The sequence below is a fragment of the Bos indicus x Bos taurus genome, chromosome 11, assembly GCF_003369695.1.
Source record: "Bos indicus x Bos taurus breed Angus x Brahman F1 hybrid chromosome 11, Bos_hybrid_MaternalHap_v2.0, whole genome shotgun sequence".
In the NCBI taxonomy this organism is placed as follows: Eukaryota; Metazoa; Chordata; class Mammalia; order Artiodactyla; family Bovidae; genus Bos; species Bos indicus x Bos taurus.
The window spans coordinates 102,498,360-102,515,489 of NC_040086.1; the positions used below are offsets into that span (position 1 = coordinate 102,498,360).

Consider the following 17,130-nt stretch of genomic DNA (forward strand, 5'->3'; position numbering starts at 1 on the left):
TCTGTAGGTATGTTCTACTTCAATTAAAAAAAAAAAAGAACAAAGACTGTACTGCACACAATGAAAATTTAACACCTGGAATAAAAAAAGGCAAAAAAAAAATCGTTTCTTACAAAATAAGAGACTAGAGAGATTTATCAGTTCAACTGGAGACAAATGGTTGAAAAAAAACCCTTTAAATTCAAGTGCTGGGACTTCCCTGGTGGTCTAGTGGTTAGGACTCCACTCTTCCCTTGCAGGGGAGTTTGATCCCTGGCTGGGGAGCTGGGATCCCACACTCCACATAGCCAGAGCGAAATAAAATAAAAAGGGATGTATGAAAAAACCAAAAAGGAAGGTATGGCTGGTTCACGTTGATGTCTGGCAGAAATCATCACAACATTGTAAAATAATTATCCTGTAATTAAAATTTTTTTAAATAGATTAAAAAAGAAATGAACTGTCAGCTGAAAGGAAAAATGCACAATATAAGAAAAAAAGTTGAGAATTGAGGAAAAAAAAGCCCTGATGCTTCAGCCTGCCTGGCACTGCTGCTGACGCCTCCCGGATGCTCACAAGCTTCCACCACAGGCCCCCGACCGGGATGAGCCAAGAACAGGCGGCGTCTGGGGCACGCGAGTCCCCATTTCAAAGCTCAGTCCCTGCAGCGGCACGCTTGTCAATTTAACCAGGCACATCACAGAGCATTTCAAGCTGTAGATGCGGAACATGCGTACAGATAAGTGCCCGACAGTACGTCTCAGCAGCCCCAACCCCAGGCAGCATGCAGCCTGGCTGAATGCAGCTGAGACCCACGGTGAAGGTACTTGGAGTTCCCACTCACCAGATGAAAACACAGACCCAGACGTGAGCTTCCAAGTGTGTGAGCTTCCGAGCTTCGTGACACCACCAGTCTAGACTTCACTTTCAGGGGAGAGTCGAGTTCTGTGCTGCTGCTATTTCCCTGTACAAGGAGCAACCCCAAGCTCTCACGGCCAAGAAGGGCTCCCCTGAAACCACCTCTCACAAGTTACATCTGGGAGTGAGGACGTGGAGATCAGACTGCATGGTATGCTACACTTTATCATTCATTCCTGCCAAAGTGGCTTTTCCTCGCTATTTAGGAAGTAACTTGGAAAACGGTAACTTGCTCTTTCTAAAGAAGAGAGAACACACAGATCCCTCTGCTGGCTGAGCACAGGAAGCGGGGAGGGAGCCAGGAGCCAAGCTTCTTCCCAGGGCAAGTTCCGCCCCTGAGACCTCACACCCCAAGACCTCAATGGGATCCACAGCTCGGGCCTTGCCACGGAGACCCCGAAAGAGAGACAGAGCCGCACGACTCTGCTGGCAACGCCAGGCCCGTGTGACGCGGCCTGGGACAGCCCCGACCTGAGACCCGGCCTGGCGAGATGCCACCACGAGGCGCTCTGCCCCCCACCCATGCTGGACTTGGCCGTGACCCTGACGCGGCAGCCCAGCCCATCCGCCCCTCCGCCAGAAACTAAGGCCACCAACTGGGAGAAGAGCTGCTTCGAGGCCGCCCACACCCGCTTCTCAGAAGCCAACCTGCCTTTCACCAAGTAGGTCGGCATCAATTACGAAAGGTTATCCGAGTTCACCTTAACAGGAGACTTTATTTCAGGTAACTTTTCCCCCACCAAGTAACACCTACAGTTTTAAGGAACAGATGTACAACCTAGGGACTTCCCTGGCGGTCCGGGGGCTGGGACTCTGTGCTTCCCCTGCCAGGGGCTCGGATTCAATCCCTGGTCGGGGAACTAGGATCCCTCAAGCTGTGCAGCCAAAAATAACAAATAAAAGACACCACCAAAAAAAGAAAACGTGTAACACGGATGTAAATTTGGAATTATGCTACTTTTCTATGTGCCAGAGCAGAGAACAGAGTTTGGACCCAAACAGCCCAATCAGACATGGCTCTGCGGTGACATGCAGTCAGAGGACACATGGGAAGACAGCCTTCCTCTGGCGTGTGCAAGCATGTGTACAGACACATTAACGCCCCTGCACATTTATTGATAAAGTAAGCGGCTCACCCGTTTCACCTGGGCTGTGGGGATCCCAGGTCACAGCCAAGGACTCACTCGAACTTCCTCACTCGGGTGGACAGGTGGTGGGCTGGAATTCTGCAGGGCAAGAAAGGGATGCCCGGCCCTCCGCAGTGAAAGCAAGACAAACACGCAGCTGCCCGGAGGGCAGAAGGTCTGCAGGGCGTGACCCAGTCCTGGGACAGAGGCAGCGACTTCACCGCCACAGCTGAGACGCGAAAATCCCCGCCTTGGGAACATGCCTGACCCTCGAGGCGACGTGCAGGGGGCCCAAGGGGCACATCCGGCCCCACGTCCTGAGCGCTGGCCCAGCTGAGCACCCAGGGGCCGTAGTGCCGCGGGTCCTTGCTGAGCTTGGCAAAGGGTGCCCAGCATGGGAACAACCCCCACGATGCCCCACAGCCGACTGACCATGTCGGAAGACCCCGAGTTTGCCCAGAGGTTCAACAGGCCTGGGACATCTGGCCTGGGGGCCGGAAGCACCTCTCGGTCTTCCCTGAAAACCTTCCACCTCCTCTGACTCCAGCAGGAGTGAATGTGAATGAGCTCAGAACGTCACGGGTTCTGGCCTCGTCAAGGAAGAGGCTGGAAGGGCGTCTTCTCTTGATAAGAGGGCAGTTAGCCAGAAACCACTGGAAGCTTCTCCGCAGTGCGGAGTGGGGACCGTGACCCACAGAACCAGCCACGACAACCTCACACAAACGTGGCCGTAAAAAGCAAATTAGTTAATTACTTTATTACATTTTAGTGCTTTCTTAAAATAAATATAATAATATAATTATCAAACATACAGTGAGAAGTAAAGCACACGTGTGAACGGCATGTCACAGGAGTTCACTCAGGACTGTTTCAACACTCAGCACTGGAGAAACCGCACAGGCCTACCTATGTACAGACGACCCAACCGGCAGGGCGAGGCCACCGCGTCCCCTCCGTCCTCATGGACACGGTCACTCCCCTTTGCGTTGGAAATGACCAGTTTGCATGTTTTAACTTTTTCTCTCCGTTGAGCTTCAGTTTTTTTTTTTCTTTCTGCAGTTTTGAGATAAATTCAAGTAACACTCCCAAGAAAAAAAAAATGTGCAAAACTAAATAAGTGACTCCAGAATGTCCCGGCGGTCGGGTCAGCGGGTCAGTCGCACAGGCAGCGTGTGTGCAGGCCGCGCCGGAAGGTCTGGTCCCGAGAAGCACCGGGGGCCGGCAGGAGCACCAGGCCCACCATCGGAGGGGAGGTGGGGGGGACCGGAGCGTCCCGTGGACTTGTGGTTCCCAAACAGCTGCCAACGACCACTTTCTGTTTGAATAGGCAACGCGACCAAATGCTCTGTCGACACGGAGAACCGCAAGCTCCCCGGCGGGCCTGAAGCTCTTCCGGAAGCCAGAATTGGGACGGGACGAGTGAGGACGTGATAAAAACACTAGAAAGAACTGTCAGCTTAAGTGCATCATCACCTTTTTAAGAGAAACATGCTCAGAGTAAAAAATATTCTACTTTACCAAAAAATCTGTCTTTATTAAAGTGAACAATCATGGGCGCGCGACCCCCAACGTACCGGGCGAGGGCTGTGTTGGCACGGCTCGCCTGCCTCCAGCCGGGCAGACGCCAGCAGAGTACCGTGCCTCCCTCGTGACTGCGTGGCGGGCGAACCCGCCGCACTTGTAAACGTTATTCTAGCAGAAGACAGACCGCAGATTTCAGTGCTTTTAGGGAACTGCTATTTTCAGTAAACTTTTTCTGAGCAGCAAGAAACAAGAATTTTTGTTTTTTTTTTCCCCAGAAATCTTAGAATTGGATATAAACGTTGGCAGTAGACACAATCAATAAATATTATACAATTCTCAAATGAAAACAACTCCCCACCATGAACTCCTTTCCTACAGACATTCAAACACCCTGACCCGAGACCAAGTCTCAGTCCTGTGATCCCGCGAGATCACAGCCAGCCACAAGAGCGGGGGGTCAGGTCATGTGCAAAAAGGGGTGAGGTGGGAGGCAAGGAAGCAAAGGAGATCACTTTAATTTACACTGAAGGAGAACTTCAAGTAAAAGGACCCCACTGCCGGCAGCTCTGGGACACACCCCGGCCGGGAGCCTCCGAGCAGCAGGGCCGGGGCGACCGCTGGGAGCGATCGGGCCCCGGCTCCACCCCCGTCCTGGTGCCGGGGGCTCAGGGAGGGGTTTTCTCTTGTTGTCTAGAAGCCTCTTTGAAAAAGGTCTGTGATTCTGCATACTTCGTACCCAAAAGGAAGAAAGCAATAAATATCCACCCAGCCGGCGTCTGCAGACTTTGCCGCGCCGGGGTCATTTGCGAGTCTGCGTCTTCTTTGGCGCCGAGGGCCGCTTGGGCTGCCACAGGTGGTTGTGGATGGTGAGCGCGTCCACACTGACCGACATGGTCTTGGCCGGGATGAGGCTGAACTGCTTCCGGTCCGAGCTGTACTTATACAGCTTGTCGATCATCTTCTTGGCGATGCTCTTGGGCCCGGTGCCCGTCAGCTTGCAGATCTCCTCGGTGTCGGGATAGTAGCAGTAGAGAGCCCGGAACTGGCAGCCGGCGTCCCGGAACAGGATGATGTAGTGGTTGGCATCACACTTCTCCAGCTCCTGCGGGCGGGGCATGAAGCGGGGAGACACGCAGTGTGAGCCCCTGCTGTCGGACCCCGCGCCCACCGCCTGCTCACCCACCAGGCTAGACCAGAGCCGGAGTGGGCGTGAGGAAACGGGCCCTGTTCCCCACTGCCAGAGGGTAGGGCACAGCCGCCGTGGAAACGAGTCGGGCAGGTGTTCGGAGGCTGGAACACCGAGTCACCACGGGACTCAGCAGCTCTTTTCTCAGGGACACGCTCCAGAGAAATTAAAACACGCATCCAGGGAAAACGCGTGCAGACGTCTCCAGCCGCATTATTCACAACGATCAAAGGCTGACGCCACCCGGACGCCCCTCAGCAGACGGATGGACAAGCCGTGGTCTGCACGGAAACGGGGCGCTCTTCAGGCGCAGGAAGGAGTGAGGCACCACGGCACTACCCCTCGGATGGGCGTGACGACATCCTGCCAGTGAGAGACGCCGCCCAAGGGCCGCCTTGGGATGAGCCCCTCCAAGTGACACCACCGGGGGGTGGTGAACGCTGAGGGGACCACAGAGCCGGGGGCCAGGGGAGCGGCCCCGGTCCAGGGTCCCTCTGGGGGGCGGTCCTGGCCCTGACTGCAGCCCTGACGCCGCTACAGGGGGCTTCACACTGGGAGAAGCGTCCCTCGCCAGCCATCACAGAAAGGACCTGGAGCAGGGCTGACGGCCGCTCCTTGTTACGGCGTCTGCCGCACCAAGCTCTCAACCTCAGAACGTCGTTACCGCAAAAACATGTTGCCCAACGCCCCTCACACTTGAGAATGCTTAGCTTCCTGCCCTGCAGTTCTCTGAGCCTGGTCTGGGGTGCCGCACCCTCCAAGAGTCTCCGCTCACCGTGAGGACGCCTCCTCGTCCCTCTCAGACCTCATCTGGCCCCCTGCCGCCCTGTTCACTGGAGCCGTCCAGCGGCCACAGGACCCGCGGTCTGTGAGACTGCGCGTGGAGGTGGGGAAGCCAGGGGCTAAGAAGATCCCTGTGACGCAGAACAGTGCCCCTCCTCCCACTATTTGTGTTTATAGAAAACTGATTTTCACAAATAGATACTATTCTTCTCAGTATCTAATGGGCTTCCTGTTATTTTAAATAAATTCACATATTTATAAAATTAAGAGTAAAAGGCAAAATCTCAGCGATTTCAGCAACATAAAAACTGTCTGAACACGAGCCAAACCGGAGGCGGAGCAGCTCCAGGCCCTCCCGCCGTGCCCCCACCCTCACGCGCCTGTCCCAGGCCGGCAGCCCACGCGGCCACGCCCCACAGAGGCCCTACGGTAGCGACCCCTTGACCTCTGACCCCGAGCTCCCTGGTTCCAGCCAAACTGGGGGATCAGTCCCACCTGGAGCCTGGGGAGCCCCCAAACCTGCACGGCACCCCTCCCGACTCCAGGCCTCTGCTCAACGACCCCTTCCAGTGAGACCCCGCTGGCTGACCAGCCTGCCACAGCTGCCCTGGAGCCCCATGCTGCCCCCTCCACTCCTTCCAGACCATGCATCACCGTCTGACCACAGCCACAGTCAGAATCAGTCCAACCGCTTTTGTGGACAGGCTTCTGGGAGCCGGGCCGCCCTCCGGCCGGCCTGTGGCTGTCTGCACGCTGTGACGTCTGAGCCAAGCTGGCAGCACGTCCCGTGGGTGCCACTACACGGCCGCCTCGGACCCGCCGGCAGCTGAGGAGCTGGTGACCCAGGGTACAGAGGAGCCCCCGTGAGGCTACAGGCACGCACCCAGTCCTAACCCGAACCCTCTGTCCGGACTCTCCACTTGCTGAGGCCACCGCCACTCACCATGAACAGTGACTGAGGCCTGCGGCCCCGGGCAGGAACCATGAAGAGGACACAGATAACCAGCAGTTTACCTCAGACTTCCATTTCTCCAGCGGCCCCAGTGCAGAGCTGGGGCGCCCTGTCTCCACCCCAACACTGTCTATGACACTCGAGGACAGCCCCCTCCTCGACAGCATGCCAAGCCAGCTGGCTTCCCTGTGAGGAGCTCCACCCGCCTCCCCTTCCCTCAGGGCCGTACCCCAGACCCCGCCCGACCAGTGCAGCCTCTGTCCTGCTGGTCCGAGGTCTGCTCTTTCATGGAGCATGCTGAAAGTGAGGGCCAGGGCACGCCGAGCGGCGTGAGCAGATGGGACTGTGTGCCCACACCTGATCACACGCGTGAGACAGAGGCCTCTTCTGTCAGCCATCAGGGTTCTCCCCTCTAGGGAAAACCTTCATTCACAAATACCCTTCCTCTACATGAAAACTTAGGTGTGAAACTTTGATACTTGCCTCTAATATTGAATTTTTGTGAGGTTCGTTCACTTTTCCTGCGAGACAGCAATGGGATATAGCGTTGTGAATGATTGGTTTGTTGGATTTGCTGCTGGGCTCCTTAAACAGCTTGGGACCTGTGAGAAGCAGGCCAAGATGTGCAAAGTGAGTATCTGTGGCGTGCGTGTGCACACACACACACAAAAGGCCACAATCATAAAACCAAGCAGCAGACAGGCTAAACTAGGAGTGTTCATAATTTTCTGAAAACGCGGAGTAACAGCCAGTTCAAATCTATGAGAGAATTCTAAGTTACAGATTTTAAATAAACTAAGGAAAAGGTTAAAGTAATTAATAACTTACTCCCTTTCTAATTTCAGTTTCTTTGATACACAGAAAACACAGAAGCGGGACTTTACACCCTGAGCAGCGCGGGGCTCCTACGGGCCCAGGACGCACAGTGAGCCACGAGCAGTGCAGGGGCAGAGGCTGGGGCAGAGGCTGCCCCTCCGGCGCCGCGCCTGCCCTCCCCACACCGTGCCCTCCCCGCAGGGCGTGGCTGGGCGCGCCCCCTGAGCACACGGCCGTCACCTGTGTACTCGGCCACGGAGGCGAGTGAGGACGCGGCGGAGGCAGTCTCCCAGTCTCTGTCGGTGCTCCTGCTGGGGTTGCGGCTCAGCACGGGCAAGGCTTCCAGGGACTCGACTCTGCTGGGGAGGGGGACGGGGCAGGGATGGGAGGGTGGCAGGCACACCTCTTCTCGCCCGCGACTGGTGCCGGCTGGTGGGACCCCACCCCGAAACGGGCCGGGCTGCACCGCCAGCATAGGAAAGGCTGTCGGCCACGGCAGCAGCGGGGAGTATGGCCAGTCTGCCCCAGCAAAACACGGCATCATGGACAGAACCCAGCCCGGGGCACCAAGGGGCCTGGGCGGGGAGGGCGACCCTCAGGTGGCACCGCGGAGTGGGAGGGCAGCGCCTGTCCTGCTGGTGTGAGAACCAGGTGACCAGGGCCCGGACATTGCTGCTGCCCCCAGACAAGGGACGGACCAGGGGAAGAAGGGGCCTGGTGGGCAGAGTCCAAGCCCAGTGGGGTCTCAGGCCTCTCTGCTCCCCTACGGCCTCAGCCATGGCCCTTGGGCCACCTCCACTGAGGGGGACACACTCGTGCCAGGAGACAGGTGTGGGAAAAGCCTGAATTCAGTCCCGGTAACTGACCGTCTGACCAAAGTTCTAACTGGAGTCCAGGGTCCACAGGAGGCGTCAAGAAGCCCCCAGAGGTGCGGCAAGGCAGGACAGCGGGGACCTGCCTGCCAGGAGGCCAACCCCAGTGTGGAGGCAGCGTGGACAGAGACCCGCGGGGGCTGCTGAGGCCTGTGGGCAGTCAGTGCCATCAACAGGCTCCCCAACACCACCTCCTCCTGATTCACTCCTTAATCACAAAGGGAAAAGCCAGTGCCCACGGAAACAGCACCTTACCCACATCAAGGTGACACCACGACAGGCTGCCGTGGGAAACGCACAGACCCCTCTCCACGGTGCTGCTGCCAGAAACGCACAGGCTGGACTGGATCGGGGGAAACCTGCCGAGGGCCAGGCCACAAAGCAACTGGCCTGTCCTGGGCAGAGCGTCCAGCCCCGGGGAGACGCAAGGAGGTGAGCGCCCGTTCCAGGGAACGAGCACGAGCACTCAGCGAGACCGTGCCCCACATGGGCCTGGGCTCACGGAAGGACACTGGGGACGGCCACGGTGAGCTGGACTGCGGACCCAATGGCAGTGCTGGTCTATGATCGCGGTGACGAGAGGCAACGCCCCTGCTCAGAGACACACGCTCTCAAGTGTTTAAGGACAAAGAGGGTGTCATCAACTTACTACTCTCAAAAGGCTAGAAACACAAACGTGTCCAGAGCTGGGACAACAGGGAGGCAGAGAAAGCCAAACACAAAACCGTCTCAGCAGTGGGCGAGCCTGGGCCACAGGGATTAGCTCCCGAGACGGCACTGCCGCAGCTCTGAGCTGCCCAGGGCCAGCCGGACGGCCCGCCGCCCACACTGCACAGCACCCCCGCGGCACCCCGCCTGCTCACCGCTGCGAAGGCGTGCCCCCCGAATGCACGCTCTCGGGCTCTGTGGTCGCTGCGGAGGCCAACGACAGGCTGGAGCCCGACTGGGCCCGGCTCAGGTTATCAGCTGCCGGAGACAAGACGAGGCGCGCTTCCGTGAGACGCGCGTCCCCCACACCAGCCGTCTGTACGGGGGTGGGAAGGGCCCGCCGCCTCTCAGCACCGGAGGATGCCAGTGCTCGACCCCAACTTTGGAGAAGGGAAGTGGGAGCTGACAGCCGGAGGGGCGGCGGGGAGCGGAGGGGCAGGGCCCACACACCACCTCCGGCCCTTCCCCCGGCCCTGCTTACGGGGGGAGGCGCTCTTAGGTCCCAGGTCGCTGCCTGGCTCCTCCCGGTGGACGGACTTGGGCCGCGGCTTCCTGGGCCTGGTCTTGGGTTTGCCCAGGCCCTGCTCCTCCAGGATCTGCTGCTGCTTCCGCCGCAGGTACTCCTGCTTGATCAGCTCCCGCCGCGCCTTCTCCTCCTCCTTGCGGATCCGGTCTTCCTCTGCTTTACGCCTGCAGAAAGGACCGGCCGGGGCGTCCTGCTCACGCCCAGAATCGGGGGGCGGGGGGCGTGACATACGGGGCAGGCAGGCGCCTCGGTCACCTACCGTGCCTCATCTCTCTTGAGCTCGACCTCTGCCTCCAGCTGCTGCCTCCGCACGCGGGCCTCCTCGGCCTTGCGCTGCTGCTTCAGGAGGAAGGCTGCCCGCTTCTTGGCAAGCTCGTCGTCCGCCTTCTGCTCATCCTACAAAGCAGACGTCACCTATGAGTGGCCGGACGGACCCTCGGGGGACCCCCAGCACGGTCATGCCCTGGCCCTGCCCTAAAGGTACAGACGCGACGTCTGCAGTCACCTATGAGTGGCCAGGACCAACCCTCACGGGAACCCCGGCACCATCAACCCTGGCCCCGTGCTTAACGCCCTGAGAAGAGGAAATGTAGTCCAGACGCTTCCTTACCCTTTTTAGAAGAGGAAGGAGCCCCCCTTTAGAGGTGCTAAAATGCAAACAAGAAACAAGCCGCGCCGTTCAAAAGGCATTCCGTGTGCCGACGCTGACTCTATCTGCCCGAAAAACCACACACTCGTTTCCACAACAGGAGCTAAAGTGTGTTTACAACTGAAGCACACGAACGCCAAGCAGGGGCCTGTGTGTCCTGACAAGACGGCCCTCATTGCTCCATCGGTGTCAGCCGCCCCCAAGGGCCAGGACAGAAGGAGAGGCTCTCAAGACAGAGAGGAGTCTCACGGCTCATTGCCCTCTCCTCCTGAAGAAAAAGCTCCAAGATGTTTCCTGAAGCTTCTCCACCTGCCCAGACTGCAACAAGGAGAAGCCAAGCTCAGCCCAGAGGCCAAACACCACCTGCTCTGCGGAGCCTTTGAACTAAGAGTGCTTTTCACTCTTAAGTGGTCAGAAAACCACCACGAGAAAATCACCTCGTGACACGTCAAGACCACACAGAATTCCTGCTCCAGGGCCCGAGGAGAAGCTCTGCCGGGGCCTGGCCAGCTGCCCTGGGAGAGCTGGGTCCTTGTGGAGACCCTGCAGCCAGGAGGCCGCACGCGCACCCGCCTCTACCCCCAGCCTCTGCAGCAGCGGCTCCGCACGGCCAGGGTGGGTGATGGCCTGGCCACCGCGGGACGCGGATGCCGCCAGCCTTTACCTTGAAGAAGAAGCCGACCCCTGGCTTCTGGTCCCCCTCGCTGCCGAGGTCCACGGAGCTGTCCCGGCCTTCCGTCTCCCCGTCCTCGTCGGGGGCCTTCAGGTCGGAGAGGTCCACCTCGATGAGGCTGGCCTTGCTGCGCGGGGGCTCGTCCAGCGGCACGTTCTCCTTCCCGGGCGCAGGCAGGGTGCTGAGCCCCGCCTCCTTCGCGCTGCCTTCCAGCCCCTCCCTGAAGCCCCCCTGCTCGGACAGGACGTTGGCGTCTCGGGAGGACGAGAGGACGAGCGTCCGCTGGTTGCTCTCGTCGTGCAGTCGGTAGCTGTCGAAGACGCACTTCTCTGAAGCCTCACTCCCGGGCTCGCTGGGCCCGTCCCAGCCTGGCTCGGGGGGCGTCCGGGGCGGGAAGGACCGTGAGTGTGGGGCGGTCTCGAGGCCCGGGGTGGGGGTCTTGCTGCGAGAGGAACCCTGCTGTCGCTCCTTCGGCACCTTCAGCTCAGCCGGTCTCCCTGACCGGGCGTTCCGGCCCTGACCGAGGCGGGGGGGCTTGCGGTGACCGGTCAGGGCCGTTGGAGAGAGCGGCTCGACAAAGTGGATGGCCGCCTTGGCCTTCGGGTCCTGGGCGCCGTTGCGGGGCCCGGGTGAGGGCAGGGTGGGGGACTTGAGCAGCAGCTGCTCCTGCTGCTGGGAGATCCTGAGGATGGCTTGCTGCAGCGTGCTGATGGTCTCGTTCAGCTTCTCGATGGACAGGTCACACTCGCCCACGTCCACACCCTCAGTGTCCTCCAGGAGCACCGCCGACAGCGCCTTGCCGTGCTCCAGCTCGGGGAGGCTGGCGGGGTCCCGGGCTTTATGCGGCTGGACGAGAGCCAGGCCCTCCCCGTCCACGTCCGGAGACCCCAGCAGTGCTCCCCGGCCCTCCTCCTTGCCGAGGAAGTCGTCCCCGTTGTGCTGGGCGTGCTCCCCTGCGAGGGACCCCACTTTCAGCGGCTGCTGGGTGGCGTCGGCCCGGCCCTTCTTGACCACGTGTAAGAAGGCCGCCTTGCCCAGCTGCAGCCGCTGCCGTGCCGACAGCGCCTCCACCTTCTTCTTCTGCGCCTCGATGGCCCTGCGCTTCTCCTCCAGCTGCATGTGCAGCTGCAGCAGCTCGGAGGCCAGCAGGCTGGCGTGGTCCCCGCCTGGCCGGCTCGGGCTCTGCTCCCGCCTCTGCTTCCACGTGGTCAGCGGGGCCGGGCAGCTCTCCGACGCGTCAGGCGTGGTCTTCTGGGAGCTGCTCGCACTCGACTTGGTCTCACAGCTGTTGAGCCGCTGGAGCTTCCTCTCAGCAAAGCTGGTCATCTTCGCGCTCCCGCTGGCCATGGACGCGCTGCTGGTCTGGGAGACAGTGCTCAGGCATGGGCTGGAGCGGCCGCTGGCATCGTCTTTGTCATCATGCTCCTTCACCTTCAGGTCCTCCTGCAGCTTCGCGGACTCCTCCTCCCCGCCGTACCCGGCCCTCACCGCAGGGTGCTCCTCGCCGGCAAAGTCCTGCTCGGCCTCGTCCAGGTCTGCAACGTCCGAGTCAGAGTCCTGCCGCAGGACGGCCCAGGTGTCCGGGCTAAGGGCGCCGGGGCTCCGTGCACAGCTCATGTAGAGCCTGCCCTCCGCGTCCTTGTCAGCTCTGCCTACGTGAAGGAAGAAGCCGTCGGCGGACTGTCCCTGAGACGATGGGTCAAAACTGCTGCCGGCCAGAGACCCGCCATGCGTGTCCCCCGCCACCTGGGGCCCCACCTCAGCGGGCACGGCCTCGAAGCCTGCAGACATCTCTGAACAGGAGATGGGGCTGAAAGTCCTGTTCAAGTCCCGAGCGACGTGACTGCTGGGCGCCTTCTTCCGCCCCAGAGGCTGGTGGCCATCGCCAGACCTCCTGGACGTGAAGGCCCGGGGCCGCCCCTCTCCACACTCGTCCTCCTTGGTGACCACCTGCTTCTCCTTGGCTGGCCTGAGCACGGCCGGCATCAACGGCTCCAGGAAGAAGCTGTCGGTCTTACTCTCGAAGGCGTCCGCTAGCCTGTGGGGAGACCTGGCACCAGCCATCGGGCCAGGGTCGCCGCCCTGGCGAGCCACGTCCGTCCTCACGATGGCCAGGAGCTCCTCGTCTTCGTCCTCAATGTCAACATTGCTCAGGAGGCTCCTCCCATCAGTCCTGAGGGCTGCGGGCTGGGGCTGGTTTTGCGGGGTCAGGTGGACGACGCTGGAGGCTAGGCTGTCCTTGCTGATGGAGCGGGCCAGGCTGACGCTGTCGCCACCGCCCGGGTCCATGTCACAGCTCGCGGTGTGGTGGAGGGCGAAGGGCGCCGGCTGAGACACAGGCCTGCAACGTGGGGAGAGAGGCCACGGGACACGTCACGTCTCCGCGAGAGGCTTGTGAGTGACGAGAACACGAGTCATGAGAGAGAGTCCTCCTCTTACACAAAGGCCGCGTAAATGACTCTCCCCTGGGCGAAGGAAAGCCCGGAGGCCTGCAGCTCAGCGATCCGCAGACACTCTGGCCCAGCCCCCTTAACCATGCTGAGGATCCCAACGAGCTTTCACGGATTCGTCAATACGAGTCCGTTATGTATCACCCTAGGAATTTGAGCTGAGACGTTTTGAAAACAATTAAAAAATTCCGATAAGAAATCCATTACATGAGCTGTGGCCGTATTTTCTAAAACAAGCCAGGGCAGAGTGTAAGGAGCGGCCTCAGTTGCGTCCCTGGCTGGATTCTCGGGCCCGACTGAGTCAAGCCGCTGTGACCCCACACCGCCCAGGGCCTCAGAAGGCTGAAGGCAGCAGCGTTGCTGTGGGTGCACTCTGGGGTCCCTGGGCCACATCCGGGGCACTGCTCTGCTAGGCTAACCAACATTTCCAGCAGAAACGCATTTGGAAACGTGGACAGGTCACCTGTTTTTTTTTTCCGTCCATGCTATGGCTGCTCCTCGGGGCTGACTGTCGGCTCGGGTTAAGGAATTGGATCGGTGTCGCTGGTCTGCGGTTTGGAGAAAACAGTGAGTGAGCTCAGCGTTAAGTAACCAGTTTTATATCACTTGAAATTTCTTCAATATAATAACCACTTCTCAAGGAAATGCATCATAACTCAGCACACCACAACTGCTTAGGGAAGCAAATAATCCCAACACAATTTTCCACAGTTTCGACAACAAGTAATGTATAAGTCAGTCCAAGTCATGAAATCATGAGAATGTCAATTACATGGCAGTATCAATAAATGATGGGCTTCCCCGGTGGCTCAGCTGGTAAAGAATCTGCCTGCAATGCGGGAGACCCTGGTTTGATTCCTGGGTCGGGAAGATCCCCTGGAGAAGGGAAAGGCTACCCACTCCAGTATTCTGGTGTGGAGAATCCCATAGACTGTATAGTCCATGGGGCTGCAAAGTGTTAGACACGACTGAGTGACTTTCACTTTCACTTTATCAATAAGTGATGTCAATGTCAATTAAAAGAACCAGTGAATGTCAAAGTGTAAATTTTTGACACGATGTACTGCCATGCTTTATGGAATTCACTAGGTTTAATATGGCCACTGTACAGACTATAAATTGTAAGGTACATGAATAAAACGCAAAAAGCATGCCGCCAGTCTTCGTAACCAACATCGCCACATCATGACCAATCTGTTCATTTTGGAACTACGATGTAATGGCCTCCAGAGAGGGACGGGGGTGGCGGGGGTGGGGTGGTGCTTCTCACCTGGGGGGTCCTCTCCCTGCACCGTCTTCTGCTGCTTCTGTCTCAGTGGCAGTAAAGGGTGTGATGGGCTAAAAGCTGAGGCTCCCTTCCCCCTAAACAGAGAGGATGGGAGAGAAAAATCACCAGCTGCTGGTCTTCAAGTTCAAAACCAGACCAGCATGAATCACACCGACCTGCAAAAGATTCAGACTCCCTGGGAAAATTAATTGCTGTAAAAATGAACCCAAAATGTACCAAGAACATCAAGAATTCAAACTTGGATAAACATCCAGACTGCAGCTCAGAGACACACTGACCTCTGGTCATGGCCTATCATACAACAGGCTTCAAGTTTCCACAGCAAATTCAAGTTCGTGTTAAGGCCACCCTGCTCACCTGGGCAGGGGGCGCCCACAGAGGAGGTCCTCGCTGCTGACTCCCCGCAGCTTCCCATCGCCCCAAGGAAAGGCGACCCCAGGGGGAACATCAGACGGTGGGGGTGGGAGGCGGGCGGACTTACGGGGGCTCGGGCTCCCCGAGCTGCAGGTCGGCCGGGCTCGCCGCCGCGGGGCTGCCCAGGAAGCTGCGCTTGGTGGCGTTGGAGATGGGAACTGGGGGCCGGCTGCTTTTGGGGTGCGACACTGATTTAGCTGCAGAAACAATTTTATAGGAATAGTAGTCTTGTTATTTACCGCTACTGACAACACTAGCGAGAAGAATCTTTAAGAAAAATAAATCCATTTTCATGAGTACTAAAAACAAAACTTTTACATGAAACTAAACTTCTCAGAAAAAAAAAAAAAAAAAACAAGCTGGTTTCAAGGTCATTAGGTATATTTTGTAATGAATCAAACAAATATTTTAACAAAATAAGTACTAAAATCAAAAGACACAAGCCAGACTAGAGCAGCAAGGGAGGGTGCATGGACCCCTAACACGCAGCCTCCTCACTGGGCCTGGGGACCGAGCCGACCAGGGCGCCCTGCAGCCAAACCCTCAGGGGGCAGCCGTCGGCTGGGCCCAGCCTGCGACTGAGCACCTCAGTGGTCACTGCAGCTCAAGCCCCATGGGCTCAGGGGTAGAGGTCGGGCCCAGCCTGAAGCTGCTCCCAGAACACTCGTCCAAGAAAGATGGTGCCAGTGACAGTCCTGGTGGTCAGACCTGGACTTTGGAGGCAGACCGCTCACAGCCCATCGAGCTCCCTGGTGCTCCCTAGAGAAAGCCCTGATTAAACTCCACTGCTGCATGAAGGCAGGAGCCTGTAACCACACCTCCTGAGCACTCTTATGCACAGAAGTTTGCCACTCACCATCCTTCAGTTCCTGAACATCCCTGGGCTGGACAAAATCTGGCTTGACGTTCTCAAACCACCAGAACAGCTCAGCAATAAAAACCATAACATTTGGCTAAAAGAAAAAACGGAAAAGATCAAGGACATAGTAAATAGCTTATTCCCAAGTGGTTTTAAAAATGTGCTTCTGATAATTGATTTTTACCTTCAACACTAAAGGAGCATACAGCATATCTTCTAGGGTGAGATAAAAGCATTTGTTAAGATATTCATTGGAGAATTCTCTCAGAAGCCGAATGTTATACAGACTGTCAGCCATCGACGTCACCTCCTTCAAGCATATATCTAATAGATAAAAACAAAACTATAATTTATTATAAAGATATGCTGTTTCATGATGTGCATGAACACAGATCTGTGTGCGCATATATATATACACAATTTTCAACTGAAAAATATTTTAAGTGAAGATAAAGGTGACATTTAAAAAGGCAAAAAGCATTATTAAACAACACAAGTGATTATAAGTAACGCTAAATATAGAAAGAAAACACCAAGAAAAAGATAGGAAAATCTCCAGGACCTGAATTTAACTGTTAACATCTAAAAAATATATAGGAATTACTTGACCTTTTAAGCATGAACTGTGACAATCACGTTTCACTTTATAAAGACCTGGCTGCATAAGGTCAGTGCACATTTAACCAAGCTTCTCCCCCGAGTCCTTCCAGTGACTCTTATCTCCATGGGTGGGAGAGGGGAACATAAAACGGGAAACGTCAGGCTTGTCCCGCAGAAATGTACGGGACGCGGCTAATCACAGAAGTCAGGAGACCCACAGAGCTCGGTCTCCCTCTGCTGGCTGTCTGCACCCGGAGCAGGACAACTGTTCCGTCTCATGCTGCTCTGCAGGATGCCAGACCCTCAGCCAGAAAATTCCAGCAGGGACACCCACACTGGGCCACTGAACAGGCTCTTGAGGGGATGTGGGCCCACCCTCAGGAGCCACCGGAACACCCAGATACCACCCTAAACTAGATACCAAGGCTAAACTAGAAGTGGCTGCACTGACGACTTAACTCTGCCTGTAAATAAACAAACAGGATCGAGAAACTTACTGTAAAAAACTTTACTCCTAAGAAGTCATTTTCAACCATTTAGAAATCTCAAGCACAAATGGGATTTATGTTCGAATTCTGTCCTACGTGGCGATGCCCTAACATTGTGAACTCTCAAGAGAAAACTTTCATAAGTTGAGTAACAGTTATATTCCTAAGAAATGTTCCTTTTACTCTAAAATTCAGATTGTGAAATATTACAAATATAAAGACCAGACTCCCAGGCACCCTCTGCCGAGTGAGCAAATGTTAACATCATCCCTTCTCTGATCCGAATCTTATTTCTCTCAGTACAGCACCCAGCGCTGA

The 17,130-nt window shown here is 57.0% G+C and overlaps 1 protein-coding gene across 4 annotated transcripts in view; it reads right to left on the reverse strand.

Moving 5' to 3' along the window:
- Positions 1 to 2,755: 2,755 nt before the first annotated feature.
- Positions 2,756 to 17,130, reverse strand: part of CAMSAP1 (calmodulin regulated spectrin associated protein 1) — a 43,002-nt gene continuing 28,627 nt past the window's right edge. For 2 of the 4 annotated variants that reach the window (XM_027556723.1, XM_027556725.1), the window contains 12 exons: positions 15,909 to 16,048; positions 15,722 to 15,818; positions 14,933 to 15,062; positions 14,434 to 14,525; positions 13,627 to 13,711; positions 10,705 to 13,054; positions 9,651 to 9,787; positions 9,347 to 9,555; positions 9,021 to 9,123; positions 7,526 to 7,641; positions 6,953 to 7,071; positions 2,756 to 4,650 (listed from right to left, as the gene is read on the reverse strand). In XM_027556723.1, coding sequence (XP_027412524.1) covers positions 4,348 to 4,650; positions 6,953 to 7,071; positions 7,526 to 7,641; positions 9,021 to 9,123; positions 9,347 to 9,555; positions 9,651 to 9,787; positions 10,705 to 13,054; positions 13,627 to 13,711; positions 14,434 to 14,525; positions 14,933 to 15,062; positions 15,722 to 15,818; positions 15,909 to 16,048 — 3,881 coding nt within the window. In that variant the 3' untranslated portion in view covers positions 2,756 to 4,347. Of the gene's footprint in view, positions 4,651 to 6,952; positions 7,072 to 7,525; positions 7,645 to 9,020; positions 9,124 to 9,346; positions 9,556 to 9,650; positions 9,788 to 10,704; positions 13,055 to 13,626; positions 13,712 to 14,433; positions 14,526 to 14,932; positions 15,063 to 15,721; positions 15,819 to 15,908; positions 16,049 to 17,130 lie in introns of all 4 variants that reach the window. The other 2 variants (XM_027556722.1, XM_027556724.1) reach the window with 1 other exon arrangement.